The 17641-nt window shown below is 47.3% G+C and overlaps 1 protein-coding gene across 3 annotated transcripts in view; it reads right to left on the bottom strand.

The window, feature by feature from the left end:
- PRKN (parkin RBR E3 ubiquitin protein ligase) overlaps positions 1-17641 on the bottom strand; it is a 1396422-nt gene that overhangs the window by 26605 nt on the left and 1352176 nt on the right. For all 3 annotated transcript variants that reach the window (XM_010373152.2, XM_030929283.1, XM_030929284.1), the window contains one exon: positions 12176-12259. In XM_010373152.2, coding sequence (XP_010371454.1) covers positions 12176-12259 — 84 coding nt within the window. The remainder of the gene's footprint in view (positions 1-12175; positions 12260-17641) is intronic.

The following is a 17641-nucleotide window of genomic DNA, read 5'->3' as shown; positions in this document are numbered from 1 at the left end:
TGTGTGATGTGTGTGTGATGGGTGTGTGGTGTGTGTGATGGGTGTGTGGTGTGTGTGATGGGTGTGTGGTGTGTGTGGTGTGTGTGATGGCTGTGTGGTGTGTGTGATGGCTGTGTGGTGTGTGTGATGGGTATGCGGTGTGTGTGATGGGTGTGTGGTGTGTGTGATGGGTGTGTGGTGTGTGTGATGGGTGTGTGGTGTGTGTGATGGCTGTGTGGTGTGTGTGATGGATATGTGGTGTGTGTGATGGGTGTATGATAGCTCTGTGGTATTGTGATGGTGTGTGGTGCATGTCTGTGGTGTGTGTAATGCATGGTGTGCATGTTATGTGTGTGTATATATGTGTGATGTGTGCGTTGTATAGGTGTGGTGTGTATGTGTGATGTGTGTGTTATGTTTATGTGTGTGGCGTGTGTGATGGATGTGGTGTGTGTGTGTGTGGTGTGTAGCTGTGATAACAGGTTTCTATAAAAATATTTTCCACATTGCGAACTTGTTCTAGCCGCTTGTTTATGGAGTCTAGTACACATGGTATAGACTTGCAAAATCAAGTTTGGAATTTACATTCAGACCTTTTTTACCAACTCTGCTGGGATCCTAAAACCCCTCTGGAATCCAAAAGGCTTCGGGACAGCATCATTTTCAGGGGAGGATCCCATGTGTCAGGCCAGGCAGGCATCTGGTGGAGCCTGCACTGTGGCCGTGCAGAGGGAAGACTCAGGGGACCCACAGGCTGTGACCTCCACAGGTGAGAGAGCGCAGGGAACCCACAGGCCATGACCCCCACAGGTGAGAGAGCACAGGGGACCTGCAGGTCGTGACCTCCACAGGTGAGAGAGCTCAGGGGACCTGCAGGCCATGACCTCCACAGGTGAGAGAGCTCAGGAGACCTGCAGGCTATGTCCCTCAAGGTAGAACTCCTGGGGTTGGAGGGAACCCCTGGGGGTGCTGAGGCTCCTGCAGAGGGAGGACGACTCTGGCCGGAAGCTGACACTCCAGGGAAGTGCCCTGCCATGCTGGAGTGACAGTCCAGAAGAGAAGAAGGGTTTCGCAGTACAGGAGTGCGCTTGGAGAGCCCCAGCCCCAGGTCTGCATGGTCAGGATCGGCCTCCAAGGGCAGGCGTGCGGTGCCAGTGTGTGTGTGCATGCGCAAGCATTGCCTTCACTTGGCTTTTAATCCCGATCAGTCTTACCTCTCCTTTCCTCTCTCCACAGTGCCTGACATTTTTAGCATTCAGCCTTAAAAACCCAAACTCCCAAGTTTCACCATTTTGTAGTACTTTGCAACTTACAAACAGCTAAACACACACTCATTTCATTATTTATAGCTTGGTAGATCTTACTGGCCCTGAGTGGCAGGCAACGAAGAGGCTGTGAGCCTTTGAGCAACTTGACTGGAAGAGGAGGAAATCAAACCGGGCCTTTGATGATGCCAAGGGCCATTTCTGCTGCCCCAGAGCAAACCTTCACACACAAGCTGAGTGCCTTGGAAACGCACTGCAGAGGGTCTGGTGCTGTCCTGGCACTGACAGCTTTTCACAGTGCAAGGCCAAGCCCAAAGGATGCTGGCTTTAATGGAGATCTGTCGCAGCAGTTCCAGACCATCTGCACATCCACTTAGGCGGCGGGTCCAGGGCCATGGATTCAAGAGAAGTGGCATCAAACCTGCTTTACTTAAGCCAACAAGCGGTTCAGAAAATACACTCCCAAATAACCGGGGATCTAGATCTCCGGGAATAATAAATTACACCCATCTCCCAATACTGGGACTGCACTTGTGTGTGAAGGCAGTCGATGGCTGAGAGACGGCTCTGTGGTGAGATGCTGGGGCAAAATATATCAAAAGATCGCGGCTCCCCGGAGCCACTGCTGCTTCAGTGTCCTCCACTGAGGGAGGTGCACCTCCTAGCCTCTCCTGGACTGTAACTCTGAAGAGGTGGGGTGGCGGTGGGGAGCATGGGTAAGGGGCAGTTCGTTGGAGATTGTCAATCTCGCATCTTGATCACTGGCTCCAGCCTAGATTCCCCTGTGAGGTGGTCTAGGCATCCACTCCTTTCCCCCACTGAACCCCTCTGCTGAGATGTCCACAATGAATGTGTGTCTCCCTGAACAACCTGCTTTTGTTTCTGTTTCCTCTTCCAGCCACTGGCACCACCATCGTTCCAAGCTAGACATTCATGCATCGACATTAACCTGTCACCTCTCATCCTGTCTTCTAATCCACTGCCAAGTTCTGCGGATCCTACCTCAAGTCCATCCCCTCCTCTGTATTCCCTGGCCGGACTCCTGGCACCTGATGGGTCTCTGGTTTGGCCCTTTTGGGGGGTGCTCTGCTGTGCTCCCAGCCCTACCACCTTGGGAATGAGGTCACACTATCACATCACGGTGGTGGGACAGCTCACGCCCAGTGGTGGAGGGTGGATGCGAAGGGCCCACCTCTAGCCTCCTACCTCTGGCTCCCCTCAGTCTTCTGTGGCAACCGCACTGCAGGTGGATTCCGCCTCTGCCCAACCCTGCTTCCTTCTCTTCCTGAAGGTGCTGTTGAGAGCATCCCTGAGACAGCCCCTGCCTGCAAGTCTCAGAGCCTGTTTTCCTGGGAACCTATAACCTGTGACACTTGGTGCCCAGACAGTCCTAGGAAGCAAACTCTAAAATGGAGTTAGAGCTGGAATCCCTCCTGCCAGAGGAGCCTGTCGCCGTTGGGAGAGAGTGCCGGAAGCTGAGTGGGGCCCCGAGGAGCAAAGGGCAGGGCCAGGTGGCACGCAAGCACCCTGTCTCTGTGGCTATGCACACAGGCAGGTCCTGTGGATTCCAGGTGTCTGTGGAGGGAAAAGAGGTCGCATGGGCCAGTAAGAGCAGCCCAGTAAAGATTCTGGGGGTTCAGCAGTTGAGAACAATGGACCCTTTAAAAAAGAGCTCCTGGCATGCTACTGCGCCCTGTGGAGTTGGAGTATCTGTGCAGCAATCCGTCCTAAGACAGAAGTGCGGCACCCAGGACCAGAACCAGGCCCAAGCAGGCCCATGGTGCATGAGCGAACTGCACAAGCAGGGCCTTGGACCCCTGTGCCATCCACACTGTGGCGCAACTGCCTCTCCTTGGGCTCACAATCATGGCCCCACAGTGGTGATGGCAGGGCTGGGGGGATTCCTTATGACACAGTGAGCGATCCAAGCTCGGTTCGCAATTGAGTTAGCTTAACGTGGCTACAAGCCAAAAATGCACCACCGCTATCCTGTAACCCTCTTTAGGGTTGAAAGAGAATGGTGAGGGGAGACCCTGTCAATAGGCAGAGCCTTGGGCATCGCAACGGCTATGGTCCGAGCGTTTCTGTCTCACCAGATTCCTATTTTGAAACCTAATCGCCGAGGTGGTGGGATTAGGAGGTGAGGCCTTTGCAGGTGATTGGGTCACAAGTGAGAGCCCTCAGGATGGGATTAATGCCCTTATAAAGAGAGGGCATTAACCAGTCACCTCTTACCCTGTGAGGCCCCAGAGAGCTGACTTGCCCCTTCCACCATGTGAGGGCATAGTTAGAAGACGTCATCTACGTCTACGGACCAAAAAGTGGTCCGTCATGAGACCCCACATCTGCTAGTGCATTCATCTTTGACTTCCGAGCCTCCAGAACTGCAAGGAATAAAAGCGTATTGTTTATAAGCCAGCCAGTCTACGGCATTGAGTGACAGCAGCCCAAACAGATGAGGCAGCAACTGACAGTGGACTGTGTGTGGAAAGGAAAGAATCCCGAGCTAGGAATAGATACAAGCTCCTAAGCAGTGGCAAACGTCTTGGCAGCCTCCTTAAGGGCAGGGACGGATAAAATCTGGAAGACTGAGAACAGGTGAGACAAGGAGTTCTGCAGAGCAGGCACATGGACAGACCCGTGGGAGGGGCAGGACATGTCAGCATGTTTGCACAGCACGGCAGAGCTCACGGGACAGCACTTCAACAAGCGGATGGAGCGATCCAGCCAGTGGACCACTGCCAGCCTCCGCCACTGGCCACGGCAGTCCTGGGCTAGGGCAGTCCTGCGTGGAGCAAGCGTGGTGGTGAAGTGAAGCCCTGCCAGGCCCCCCAGCTCGGGCATCCCCCCATCTGCCACACTGCCAACATTCAACCTGCCGGCAACCAAGAGCGGCACTGAGTCCTGTGTGTCCTCCAGTCCTCGAGGAGACTGACTAACTGGCCAGGGGGTGTCACGTGGATCACACTGACACCGGGTAAGATGAAGACACTCCATCTTGACAGGAAGTGACTCCTATTCTGGGTGTGGGTTTGCCTTTCTTGGCAACAGAGCCTCAGCCAGCACTAGCATCTGCAGGCTACCAGCACCCTGCATGACACTGCATTCTGTCCCAGTGGGCACACGCCCATGGGAACACTGGTCCTGTCGCACAGCCTACTGCCCAGAAGCTGCTGACCTGATGAGATGGATGGACCAGGCTTGCACAGTGCTGCTGGAGCTGCACTGCGATGTGGGCGCTGTCCTCTAAGGTGAGGTTTATACTCTGAATCAACAACTACCATGCTGCAGGGTGTGTCTCCAGCACGTAGAACGCAGTGGTTCCGGAATCAAGGGGTGGAAGGTGGCATGGCCCCATTTCTCACTCCCAGTGGCCCACTTGGAGTTTATGCTCTCCATCTGCGCAACCTGGCCTTACATATAGAGGGGCCCTGGCTTCCAGCATGAGAGTACTTCTGCCGGAGAACACAGCAAGGGTTCTGGTCACTTTATGTTGCATTTGCTAAGTGGTTAGCGGGCTAGAAACAGAGTCGCCATCCTGGAAGGGATAACTGACTCTCAGGAACAGGCAGGGCTGCAGTTATAGGATGGGGTATTTAAATGAGAAGACTGCATTTGGCACCCAGGTGGGTCACTGTGGCACCTCTTGGTCCTCCCCTGCCCAATGTTGATAGCAAATCATTCAGTAGTCATGGCTTTAGAATGGCACCCAGGAGCCTGGACCCATCAGGGATGAGGTCTGTGTCACCCTACCAGGTAAGCCACCTAGAGGTCTTCTCTGAGGGCGAGGGGAATCTAGAATGAGTAGGAGAGAAGGAAGTCAGTGGGAGTCAGCTGCAACTTCAAGACCAGCTGTGGCAGCATGAGCTATATGTAGTTTACCCTGCTAACCTTCCATTTGTACATTTCTCCAGTCTCTCATTCCACAAGCAAATGTCCCCAGGCAGTGCAAGGGACACACTGCAGCAGACGCTGTGAGGCTGGTCAGACCCCTCCTCCAGGACTGATATCCCTGCTGGTGGGTGTGTCCGCAGCAGACAGCTCTCTGCCAAGTCTCCACTCGGGAAGTGCCCCCAGCTGAAGAAGGCTGCTTCATCCAAGGCCATTTTTCCTTCTGGGGGAAGCCCACATTGAAAACCTGGCCTATGCATGGGGATGTAAGGCCTGACCACTCTGTGTCCATGCAGGACAACTCAGAAGGCTCATCCAGCTCCAGAGCTCCTTCTAGGACCTGCTGTGGCAACTACATAGCAGTTCAGCCTTCCTTCAATCTGCTGCGTGTGATTCCCCACGGCACCCTCCCGTACACAGTCTGCACTCAACTCTCAAGCATCTCAGGGTTTTTCTTCCTGGAAAACACGAACTATTACAATTCTCTAAGTGTTTTTCATTACTACAGCCAGAGATCTCTCGAAAGAACCTATCTGATTACGTCAACCTTAAAAAAAATCTCCAAATGCCTTCTCACTGCCCTAAATTCCAAGCTCCTGCCTGTGACTGATAAGGCCCTGCATTTCCTGGCTCCATCTCCAGCCTAGTCTGTGGCCACAGCCACCATCACTTTATGGTACAATCAAGGGAATGTCTTCTACTTCCCTGAAAATGTCATTCGTGTTCATCTCCAGAACTTTGCATACCTTGTCCCTTTGCTTAGGACACCGGCAAGTTCCTTCCTTGCCTGAAGAGCTCATCCCTGTAGGTCTCAAATTTCTCTTCTTCCAATGATCAATTCCTCCAGCCCCATGGAGAACTGGCCAGGTCTCAGTTTTATGCTTCCAGAGCATCCTGAACTTTCTCTCTTGTGCCTCGTAGCATACAATATTTTAATTATTTGTCAAACTGTTTTTCTACTTCACTAAATTACAAACCCTACGAGAACAGAGGCCAAGTCCAAGTCTATCCTTTTTTTTTAAAGATGGTTTCTTGCACTGTCGCCCAGGCTGGAGTGTAGTGGTGCAGTCTTGGCTCACTGCAACCTCTGCCTCCCAGCTTCAAGCGATTCTTCTGCCTCAGCCTCCCACAAAGTCTATCTTTAATGTCGTATCCAAAATGCCTAGTACTATGCATGGTAATAAAAGGTGCTTTATAAATGTGTACTGAGCATCCTTCTTCCTTCTTTCAACTAATTGTAAGAAAATCACAGTCGAAATGAGGTTCAAAGGCACATAATGTAGGAAGTGTAACACAACGTTGCAGCCAAAATTCCACTTATAGATGTGTTTAAGATCTTAAAAAATGTTAATTCTCAACATTTAAAAATAAAGACACTTAACAAAAACACATGGATTTTATACTGACATCAAAAATCACACTGGAAGGCCTAGTACCATTGGGCTCACATTTCTGCTGGGTAAACATGGACCTGAACTGGGGAGCTGTGTAGCAGGTGTTTCCCCAACCCCCCACCACAAGCCACGCCCACTCCGGTTTGCCACAGACCCCCGCCAACCCCGCCACGGGACTATGTGTCATTATGCTTGCAGGCTTTTGTGTTGATGTGTTTTTGTTGTTGTTCTGTTTGTTTTAATAGGAAAAGCAGAAGAAAATGAAATGTATCTTTGCATCCTTATCAAAATATTGACAGGTCCATGAAGTAGGCTTCAGGTCTGCCTCACTCATTTAAGGGTTGTATTGCTGTTGACATCGGAGTTGGCCATCCCTGGTATTGTGTTTGACAAGCCAACAACAGCCCACTTATCCCCCTCTTTCAAAAGGCAGAGTGACCGGTAAGAACAATGGAAGCACATTTCTGCTTCACTGGGACTGGAATGGTCATCAGTGCTGGCTGGTGCAGCTCCCAAAGACCTGGGTAAAAGAATGGTCTGGGGCTTGTCAACTCTATGCCCCTGGGTGGCCACTCTCCCTCCCGTTCCCTTGCCTATGGACAAAATCTATCACAAAAACTTGAGATAAAGTTCAGAATAAGACGGTGTATTTGAAAGTGCTTTGTAAACAAGCACCACACAAGTGCATATTATTACATTTGTCCCAAGCAAATGCTGGGTTTGTTTTTCTAATTTAGGAGGCAGATGGAAGGAACTGAGGTTTACTGTGAAAATCTAATTTTCTCTCGTGATTCAAAAGATTACTGAGACATAATCCAGCCCTGAAGCTACTGTCCATTCTTTCCCAGTACTTACCCAGCTTCATGGTAGGAAGGGACGTGTGTGGATGAAGGAGGGATTTGTCATTCATTCAATAAACACTTAATGAGCACCTACTCTGTGCCAGGCACTGAAGGATACAGGATGCAACAGGCACAAACCCTGCACTAAGAAAGCCCAGACTTTTTGTGAAGAGACAGGCAAACGATATTTCAATGTGATGAATGTATCAGAATGTACAGTTGTCTGAAAGCTTACAGGACGTAGTGGGGAAGGCAGATGGCTTCCGGGAGGAGGTAACATGATCTGGGCCTAGAAGGTTGAGCAGGAGGCATGGTTGGTAAGCAGGCATGGGCACATTCCCCTCAGACACTGTAGATATATTAAAGACAGCAGTTGCTGTTCCCCAACTACTTAGATCAAGTATAGCCACTGAAATTGATCTCCCCTGTGGCTTTAGGTAGCACTTCTAAAAATCTGGAAGTCTCAGTCTGCCCTCCTGTTGATTAGGGAGAGAAACATCAACTACTTAGAACCACTGGGAGAATGAATCAATTTATGTGGTTTGCAAGAGCAAGTGTGTAGTTATTAGCAAGTCCCCAGGGGGAATACACAGAAGGAACTGGAACATGGAGAGGAGAACAAGCAGGCAAAACAAGGGAAAGCAAATGGGATTGGACTCTCATTAGTCTGTGATGGATTGATCTTCTGTCACTGCTTTCCCAAACTCCCAGCAGTTTCAACTTAAAGCTTGTTCAATATTTTAAAACCAATTTAAAGCCAATTGTTGAGTTTGCTTAAAAAAAATTATTGCGTTAATCAAAAAATGCATTAAGTTTTAGGTCCAATAGTCTAACTGATAGGAAAAGCTGATTGGGACCCAAGAAAAACGGGCTCGCCTGGCTGGAGAATGTAATGTGCAAGAACAGAAACCAATGAACGCTAAAGAGAAGAACAGCAGAAACGAGTCACAAATGGCTCAAAGCAAAGAACCCTGCAACTGAATGGGATTGAAAGAAAGTGTGAAGAGTGCTGATGAGGGTATTTAGTTAGTATTAGCAAAATTCAGACATGAGAACACATCTAAAGCCTTCAGTTCCAAGAGAGGCTGCAAGTGGGTTTTTATTGTGAGATGTGCAGAGTGTCACCCTTTCAAAGATTTCAGGTCAGTGAAACTGCAGAGGTCATCCTCCCAGAGACCATGCTGCTTGAGAGAAATGTAGGGAACAGAAAATAAGCCAGCTCTATGAAAATAAAAACCCTTCATTCTGTTATCAAATCGAATTGGGTCATGAAATTTGAAGAAATAGCTTGTTTGGTTCGTGCCTTCCCACATCCAAGAGCAGCTATGGTTGAAATAAGGAAACTTGGGAAGATTGGTAAATTCGCTCACAGAGAAGGTGCTGGTGATTCTGTATTCTTCCCCTTCTCTGCTTTGCATCTGGAAGGCTGACTCCCATGGGCTGTTCCCCTAGGATCCCCTGTGTCTGGCTTCCGGCCTTGGGAGACATTAGCCCGTGGGAGACATTAGCAAGAGATCGGATGGCAGGAGGCAGGAGGCAGGAGGCAGGAGGCAGGATGTCCATGCTCGCTCCCTTCCTGCTGTGGGGCTATTTCCGGGCAATGCTGGATGCCCCTTGATGACACCACCTGTCACGAGGCCCCTTTTCCACGGCTGCAGCTCATGGGGTCACAGAACCCTTCCTCCCCCTGCCTCTGCAGGCCTGGGGTGGCCATGGCTCCCCATTGATGCTCGCTCCGAGGCCCTCAGCCCTGTGAATGGTTACTGTAGCCCCAGCTCGCCTCTGCTAGTCATCCCTTCCATTAATGTCTCTTCCTGTGCCCATCTGGGTTGGCTTCTCTCTCCTGAGGGACCCTGATCAAATTAGAGACGTAGGAAAACATGGCAGCAAAGACCCCAATTAGTTGCTTTCTGTTCTCTGGCAACTGTTCACTAGCAGATATCTTTTTAGTTTGGCTGGTTGATGTGCTTTGTTTTCAAATAAGAGGAATTGGAGGCTGTCCCTATGATTAGGAACCAGAAGCAGGAAGGGCCTCACATCCTGGGGGCTCTAAATGCAGGGCTGCTTCGTTCTGAGTTCTTTCTGGGATGACCCTGACGTGGATTGACTATACTTCCTCAGAATTCCTATCATATCAGTTGCTCGTGCAACCTCTGTGGCATCTATTGAAGCCATAGAAACTTCATGGGAGCCGGGATGTTGTCTTGCTTTTTGTTCTGAGGGCCTAGAACCATGCTTAACATATTATGGGTGTTTAATGCGTATTTGTTGAATGAATGAAATAATGTCTCATGGGGCGCAGTGGCTCACACCTGTCATCTCAGCACTTTGGGAGGCTTGCTTGAGGTCAAGAGTTCAAGACCAGCCTGGGCAACATGCTGAAACCCTGTCTCTATGAAAAATACAAAGAGTAGCCTGGTGTGGTGGCGTGTGCCTGCAGTTCTAGCTAGTCGGGAGGCTGAGGTGGGAGGGTTGCCCGAGCCAAGGATAAGGAGCTTGCAGTGAGCCAAGATCGCGCCGCTACACTCCAGCCTGGGCACCACAGTGAGACCCTGGTTCAAAAAAAATGAAGTAATGTCTCTTTCTTTATAGATGCTACCATTACTCAACAAACCATCTATTAAATGTCTGTGCAGCAGATGTCATCTTGGGCCTGGAGACGCAGGGGCGCAGAGGACACAGTCTGGTTGAAGAGGTTCTGGCCTCTGCAACTTTGCCCATGTAGCACCCTCTGCTGGAATGTCCTTTACCACACTGTCCTGCTGTCCTGACAAACTCTGACCCATCTTCTGTGACTTTTCCAGGGGAGCCTGGGCGCGTTTTATATAAAGCTATAGAGTTGCTAAGCTTTGGTTTAGCATACTACTATAATTACGATATTCATTTTCCAGCAAATCTCCCCCCATGGCTCCCCTATGAGCCTCTGAAGGGAAATACACTTTTCTTTTCTTTTTCTTTTTTTTTTGAGACGGAGTCTCGCTCTGTCGTCAGGCTGGAGTGCAGTGGTGCAATCTCGGCTCACTGCAAGCTCCACCTCCCGGGTTCAAGCGATTCTCCTGCCTCAGCCTCCTGAGTAACTGGGATTACAGGTGTGTGCCACCACACCCAGCTAATTTTTATTTTTAGTAGAGACGGGGGTTTCACCATGTTGGCCAAGCTTATCTTGATCTCTCGACCTCATGATCCACCCACCTCGGCCTCCCAAAGTACTGGGATTACAGGCATAAGCCACCGCGTCCTGCTGGGAAATATACTTTTCAATGCATTTTTCTAGAGTCCAGCAGCAGCATGACCCACCCAAATGCTCAATTTAATGTCTGCTAATTGACATTGTTTGCAGACACAGTTCCCTTGATATTTGGACATCTATGGTTTAGGTAATCTCTAACTTCCTTTTTCCTATTTTTCTGAATCCAATATTAAGGTTCTAGTAATTTAAAACATTTAATTTGGGCTACCTCAATCTTTAACACCAAGGCTGGATGGTTCCTCTTGACTGAAGAATGAATGAGATTAGAGGGAGGATCAGGCGCCTAGATGGCTTTAGGTTAAGCAATGCTCTTCTTTCCCTAACAGCTACTGTTTCCAAATAAATACTGTAGATGCCAGAGTATATCTTCGTGGAAGCCTCTGCCATGTTTTCGCAGTCTCAGAGCATATGGATGTAAATTGCTAGACTGACTCCATTTCCCAGAGCCTCAGGTGTCCCTGCCTCCACTACAGCAGTCCTAAGGCAGGGGTCTCTGGGCCATTATTGCTTCTGCTGTCAGTACCTGGTAAGCTCGCATTTGTATGTCCCTGAGCCAAAATAAAATCAACAGAAGGAGCATTTGCTGCCTGGGCTATGGAAATGGCAACTCAGTCCTAAATTCACTCATATGCTCATGGCTGGCAATTTAGGAGCAGGTAAGAAGACCCAAATTCACCAGTTCTATTTATTTAGTTATGCTAATATTGGATAAACTCATCTGCAGAATTCCATATAGGGATACACTTATGCTCTGACTTTAGAGCATTCAGATCTTCAACATTCTGTACTGTAAAATCAAGATGTTCTGGGATCTCTATGTCTGTTTACTAGGTTCCTATCAGTAAAATGACTAAAGGATTTATGTGCAAAGATATGGCGTTTAAACTCTTGTTGACATCTGCATTGAGAGAAAAATAATGAGCAAATTCATCTACTGTGATGACGTTTTTACTCTTTTTCCCTGAAGGCTTGGTTGATCCTAATTAATAAATAAAATAAAATGTATTTGCATTTTCCTAAGACTGAGATAGCACCTTAGAGAGTGAGGCTCAGTCAACACATTCTTTACTTAATGAGGACTGAAACACCAGTGAGCATAGGGCGTGATGCTGCTAAAAGACAATGTAATCTTACATAATGTAATCTTTCTGTACATGCCACTCATAGCGGTATTTTCACCAGAGATTCTAAACTAGGGCATTAAAGAAATTGAAGTAGAGTTAGTATTGATTTCTCTGATTTAGAGACTGTTAAATTGTTTTATTTCCCCTCTAAGGACTCCCTTGAAAATGCTCACATACCTTATCCCTGTTCCATATCTGCCCAGGGAAAAGCTATTTTGGACATGCCCCAAATGGCCATTAGGAAGTCTACAGTGTGCCCCAAGGAGGGGAGTCATTCTGGGAGAAGCCAGGGCCCTATTCCCATGGCTGTCCGCTACCAGTCTGCTTCTTGCTTTTTCAGAATGGAACTCTCCACGATCTCCAGGAAACAGCTCCAGTCCCCCACCGTGTCCGGAGCCCTGCTTGGAGGAATGAGTAGGGCATTCTGTACCTGAGTAGTTGTTCCTGAGGCTTCAAATAGGGCACTGCACTCCCCTTCATGGTATGCTTCTTTACACTCCCGGCAGAAGGCAAACTGCAAAAGAACGCACATCCATTAATTAACCTAGGGACATTAGGTTGCATTTGGCAATAACACATTTTTCCTTTTCCAAACTCATTATATTCATTCCTTTGGCTTGTGCAATAGTTTCTGTATCAAATTACTTTTTTTTGCAAAGAGAAATCAAGTTATATTTTGATGAGATTGTTCACTCTTAAGAGTGTTCCAAGCACCATAGCAGGGCTACAGAGATGACGGGTCACATTTCCTTCCCTCAAGGTGTTTCCACTCTAGTGGAAGACACAGTGATATGGTTTACTGCGTCCCCACCCAAATCTCATCTTGAATTGTAGTTCCCATAATCCCCGTGTGTCATGGGAAAGACCTGGTGGGAGGTAATTGAATCATGGGGATGGTTTCCCCCTTGCTATTCTCCTGATAGTGAGTGAGTTCTCACGAGATCTGATGGTTTTACAATGGGCTTCCCCCTTCGCTCGGCTCTCATTCTTCTTCTTCCTGCCACCATATGAAGAAGGATGTGCTTGCTTCCCCTTCCACCAGGATTATGAGTTTCCTGAGGTCTACTCACCCCTGCGGAACTGTGAGTCATTTGAACCTCTTTCCTTTATAAATTATTCAGTCTCGGGTATGTCCTTAGAGCAGTGTAAGAACAGACTAATACACACAATAATGCAAATAAATACCCACAGCAAAGTTTAATTGGTATTAGAATGTAAGCACAAAACTTCATTCAAGACATTCACATTCAATATTTGTTTGCATTCACAGAAGATTTATATGCCCATGTCAGTGGACTTACTTTTGTATTGAAAGCCTATTATGAAAATTTGTAAATGGGCAGCTATGGGATGAACTGTGCCCCCTCATAATTGATAGGGGGAAGCAGGACCTCAGAAAGAAACTATATTTGGAGATAGCGCCTTTAAGGTGGTAAAGGGAAGACAAGGTTGTTAGGGGAGGCCTTATTCAATCTGACTGGTGTCCTTACAGGAAGAGGAGACTAGGACAGAGACATACGGACTGAGAGATGATAAGCAGCATTCACCATGGGACTGAAGACGCCCAAGGGACCAATGCCCTCTACCTGCCATTTTACAAAGAAGAAAGCTGGAAGAGTGAATGCCAGCCAGGCTCGTTCAGGGCTGTCTGTCTGGGATCCATGGACCTCTCCAGAAAGCATGTCCCATTCTCATCGCCACCAGCCATGCTCTGAAGTTGCTGTCACGGTTGAGTTGTGGGTCAGCAGTGGAACACACCGGACTGGAGTCATCCTCCCATCCCCTGCCACCTGAAACACCTTGGGAACGGTTTCTGTGCCTTGGTCTCCCCCTCGGAAATGCCAGGATAACAGTGATAGCTATCTTAGATGACCCTTGGGAGAGGCAGTGAGATAGCACATGCTGAGTGACTGCAAACACAGCATACAATGTATTCTAAACTTTAAGGAGATGAGGCCAGTCAGGGACTATTTTGCCCCTACTCCATTTTGGAGGAAGGAGTTTCCTCACCAGAAAACTGGTTTCTTTCAATGCAAATTGCTTAATAAGTGGTGGGCAACATCTTCCACAGCAGAAACTGTATTCAGAGAAGGCATTTCAGCAGAGAAGAGAGTGCCATCCACAAGTATGGTGTGTGGATGATGGTGGTGGTTTTGGAGCATAGAGGCAAACTGACAGTATCCTCTTTCCCTTGAGAGGTGGACTTTATGTCTCTTCTGCTGACAGCCAGATGTGTTGAGTACTTGACTACTAGAATATGGTAGAAATGATGGTGTACCACTTTCTAGGCCCAGGCCTCAAGAAACCAGAAACTTCCATTTCCTGTTGGGACACTTGCTCTTAAAGCCCAGCTGCCATATGGTAAGGAAGCTCAACAGCCCACGAGAGGCCCACATGGAGAAGAACTGCGATAATTTTATAGAGAAATAATCTCTTCAGAGATATGCCACAACTGATCTTCAAGTCATCACTTTTAGCATATTATATTCTTATTTCTTCTCATAGCAGAGAGACTGAACTCAAATTAAGTGAAATGTAAACTTTATTTAAAGGTTGGTGGGAGAGCGTGTGTGTGTCAGAATGTCCTCATGCAAATCACCAACATTACCTGGTTCCAGCTTCTGACATTTTATTTTCTCTAAACTAAAAGCGAATTCACTGAATAGTGAGTTGGGTTCTAGGATTTTCTTCTATTTTTAAAAACACTTATCTGTTAATACTTGAGTCTGCCTCACACTCATTCCTCTGCTCTTACATGCTTTGTTGGAAAAATGTGGATGGAAGGCCCAATCAGGGAGAACTGGCGATGGGGTCTCAGCCCACTGCTTTCTAGAGAAGCAAATCTGATCCGTTGGCGTGAAAGGGAAAATGCTTCACATCTTATTAGCTCGTGGATGAGATATAAAATCAGTTTCATGGTAGAGGAACACCCTGGAGGTTGATCAGTTTGTCAGAATAAATAGGCCTTTCCTGACACAAAGACATTAAATTCCCTTTCACACCAGTACTACAAAGAATGGACTATTGAGAAATAACAGAAAGGGAAGAGCATATCAAATGAAAGCCTCCCCATTTTAGCGTGGCAAAAGGCAAGCAAATGCTGCAGGAATATTCCGGTGATGACTTCACAGGAATGCACTGGCTAATTTGCTGCTATTCAAAGTATAATTTAAATTTAGATCTATCATGCAGTGGTCCTTCCCAATTAAGTAACATGAATCTGTCTCATGTGCAATGGGGAAACATCTAGAAGGTCTGATCTGATCTTGAAAATGTTTGGATTTTCAATTACATTATCCAGAACTCAAGACTCTCAACCTTCAGTTCTCAGGCTACACACCAGCGTGCCCTGCAGTACCATAACAAACTCACAGGGGTGCCCTGGGATTTTCTAGAATTTGAAGTAAAACACAGTGTGGCGGATGAATACTATGTGATTTATTAACTCAAAGTAGTTCCCAGTGTTAATGTAGATTGTGCCACTTTCCTTTTGGTGACATTGTATCTTTGCAAAGCTGGGTTTTTGGAAGTTACCAGGATAGAAAACAAGTGCCATGTAAACATCCATTTGGAACAAATATGTGATTGATTGATTGATTGATTGATTGGAACAGAGTCTTGCTCTGTTGCCCAGGCTGGAGTGCAGTGGCACCATCTCGGCTCCCTGCAACCTCTTGCCTCCCGGGTTCAAGCAATTCTCCTGTCTCAGCCTCCCAAGTAGCTGGGACTATAGGCGCCTGCCACCACGCATGGCTAATTTTTGTATTTTTAGTAAAGATGGGATTTCACCGTGTTGGTCAGGTTGGTCTCAAACTCCCGACCTCAAGTGATCCGTCTGCCTCGGCCTCCCAAAGTGCTGGGATTACAGGCATGAGCCACCGCACCTGGCCAAGATGTGATTATTTTTAAGAATAAAATAAAGCTATTTTTTCTTCCATTTATGTGAATTATCATTTCAGATAAGCATTAAGTTGTTATGACATTAATTCGTATTATGCTCTGTGGTACAAAATCTTTCATAGCCATAACTGTTAGGCATTTCATTTCTTTTGTTAGGCATTCTTTTTGATGCCGTGAAAAATGTACTGAGCTGCTAAGGGCATGGTGAACAGAATTCTGGGGAACTCTGGGTTAGGCAGATACAAAACTCCTTCTTGAGACAGTGTTCGGACCAGTTGGCAAACATTTCCCGTGGCATAGCTGTTTCCAGAGAAAAAGCTTGCCGGGGAAGAAAGCTGACCTAGCTCCAACATTTCCACATCCATTCTGCTGAGCTGCATGTCTCATATCTGGGGCGCATGGATCCATCTTTAACCAACCATGTGGAAGGCTGAAAGTTACCCGGGGATTTGCTCTTACTTAAAAATGGTCTCACATTTGCTGAGGCTCCCTTAAGCTGCATAATACCTCTCCAAACCTTATGAGTAAACATTAACCAAATGGAAGTTAGTATACCAGCAAACATGGAGTATTGCTTATACCGTATACATTTTCAGGATTATCTTCTCTTGTGGTGGATCTAACAAATGCCACCCATTTCTGTAGAGTTTTTTTTTTTTTTTTTTTGAGAAATTTTAAATGTCTTTAAACAATTATAAAAGTAATACATACTTATTTCTTTCTTTCTTTCTTTTTTTTTTTGAGACGGAGTGTCACTCTGTAGCCCAGGCTGGAGTGCAGTGGCGCGATCTTGGCTCACTGCAAACTCTGCCTCCTGGGTTCACGCCATTCTCCTGCCTCAGCCTCCCCAGTAGCTGGGACTACAGGCACCTGCCACAACGCCTGGCTAATTTTTTTGTATTTTTAGTAGAGACGGGGTTTCACTGTGTTAGCCAGGATGGTCTCATCTCCTGATGCGCCCGCCTGGGCCTCCCAAAGTGCTGGATTACAGGCGTGAGCCACCGCGCCCGGCTTACATACTTATTTCATTGGGTCTCTAAAGTCTAATCCTTTATAGATTTGATTAGAAGGCAATCAAATACATGGACTGTATTACAGTTCCTGTGACGAGAGTTTTATGTATCAACTTGGCTAGGCTATGGTCCTCAGTTACTCAAGCAGACACTAAGCTAGGTGTTCTTGTGAAGGTATCTTGTAGATGTGATTAGGATCTATAATCAATTGATTTTAAGTAAGAGAGATTATCCTAGATAATCTGAAGGGAGCTGATTGAATCTGTGGAAAGGCCTAAGAGCACAACTGAGGCTTCCCTAAGGAAGAAGAGATTTCACCTGTGGACAGCAGCATCAGGCTGTGCCCAAGAGTTCCAGCCTGCCCTTCCTGATGGCCACCCTGTGGATTTAGGAGGTGCCTACCCAGCCCTGAAACCATGTAAGCCACTTCCTTCCTGTAAATCTCTCCATATATATGTGTATATACACACATATAGATACAATGTGTGCCTGCATGTATACATGTAGGGATCTACACATACATATGCATATATGTGTGTATGTGTATATATATTTGATATAAGCATTCTGCTGGTCTGGTCTCTCTGGTGAAGCTCTGGCGGATAAAGCTCCTATAGAAAAAATTTATTTTAATAGAGATGGGGTTTCACCATCTTGGCCAAGCTGGTCTCGAACTCCTGACCTTGTGATCCGCCTGCCTTGGCCTCCCAAAGTACTGGGATTACAGGTGTGAGCTACCAATACAAAAATTGGCTGGGCATGGTGGCAGGCACCTGTAATCCCAGCTACTTGGGAGGCTGAGGCAGGAGAATCGTTTGAACCGAGGAGGCAGAGGTTGCAGTGAGCTGAGATTGCACCATTGCACTCCAGCCTGGGCGACAGGGCGAGACTCTCTCTCTAAAAAAAAGAAAAGAAAAGAAAAGAAAAAATTTAACAAGGTAAGGTCACTTTATTCCCAATCTTTTGCAAAAGAACTGATGTAA

The sequence above is a fragment of the Rhinopithecus roxellana genome, chromosome 4 (assembly GCF_007565055.1).
Source record: "Rhinopithecus roxellana isolate Shanxi Qingling chromosome 4, ASM756505v1, whole genome shotgun sequence".
In the NCBI taxonomy this organism is placed as follows: domain Eukaryota; kingdom Metazoa; phylum Chordata; class Mammalia; order Primates; family Cercopithecidae; genus Rhinopithecus; species Rhinopithecus roxellana.
This window is presented reverse-complemented; position numbering and strand designations above follow the sequence as displayed.